This window comes from Trypanosoma theileri (assembly GCF_002087225.1).
Source record: "Trypanosoma theileri isolate Edinburgh chromosome Unknown TM35_Tth_1_V1, whole genome shotgun sequence".
NCBI classification, from domain to species: Eukaryota; Euglenozoa; class Kinetoplastea; order Trypanosomatida; family Trypanosomatidae; genus Trypanosoma; species Trypanosoma theileri.
In genome coordinates, this window is record NW_021639843.1 from 549,193 (window position 1) to 549,560 (window position 368).

The 368-nt window shown below is 53.0% G+C and overlaps 1 protein-coding gene across 1 annotated transcript in view; it reads right to left on the reverse strand.

Moving 5' to 3' along the window:
- Positions 1–366, reverse strand: part of TM35_000013060 (uncharacterized protein) — a gene marked incomplete at both ends in the record, with an annotated part of 897 nt that extends 531 nt beyond the window's left edge. Inside the window, one exon of the mRNA XM_029020987.1 lies at positions 1–366. This exon is cut by the window's left edge and continues 531 nt beyond it. Within this exon, the coding sequence (XP_028887495.1) occupies positions 1–366 (366 nt within the window).
- Positions 367–368: the final 2 nt, after the last annotated feature.

Genomic DNA, 368 nt, shown 5'->3' on the forward strand with positions numbered 1-368 from the left:
TACCAAAGCTGAAGGGATTTGATGGCGCCGTAGGCTTATCTGCAGTTGTTGCTGGCGCAGCACCGTTACCAAAGCTGAAGGGATTTGATGGTGCCACAGGCTTATCTGCAGTTGTTGTTGGCGCAGCACCACTACCAAAGCTGAAGGGATTTGATGGTGCTGCTGGTTTATCTGCTGTTGCTGGCGCAGCACCACTACCAAAGCTGAAGGGATTTGATGGTGCCGCTGGTTTATCTGCAGTTGTTGCTGGCGCAGCACCGCTGCCAAAGCTGAAGGGATTTGATGGTGCTGCTGGCTTATCTGCTGCTGCTGTTGGTGCTGCACCGCTACCAAAGCTAAAGGGTTTTGATGCCACACTCCCACTTGGT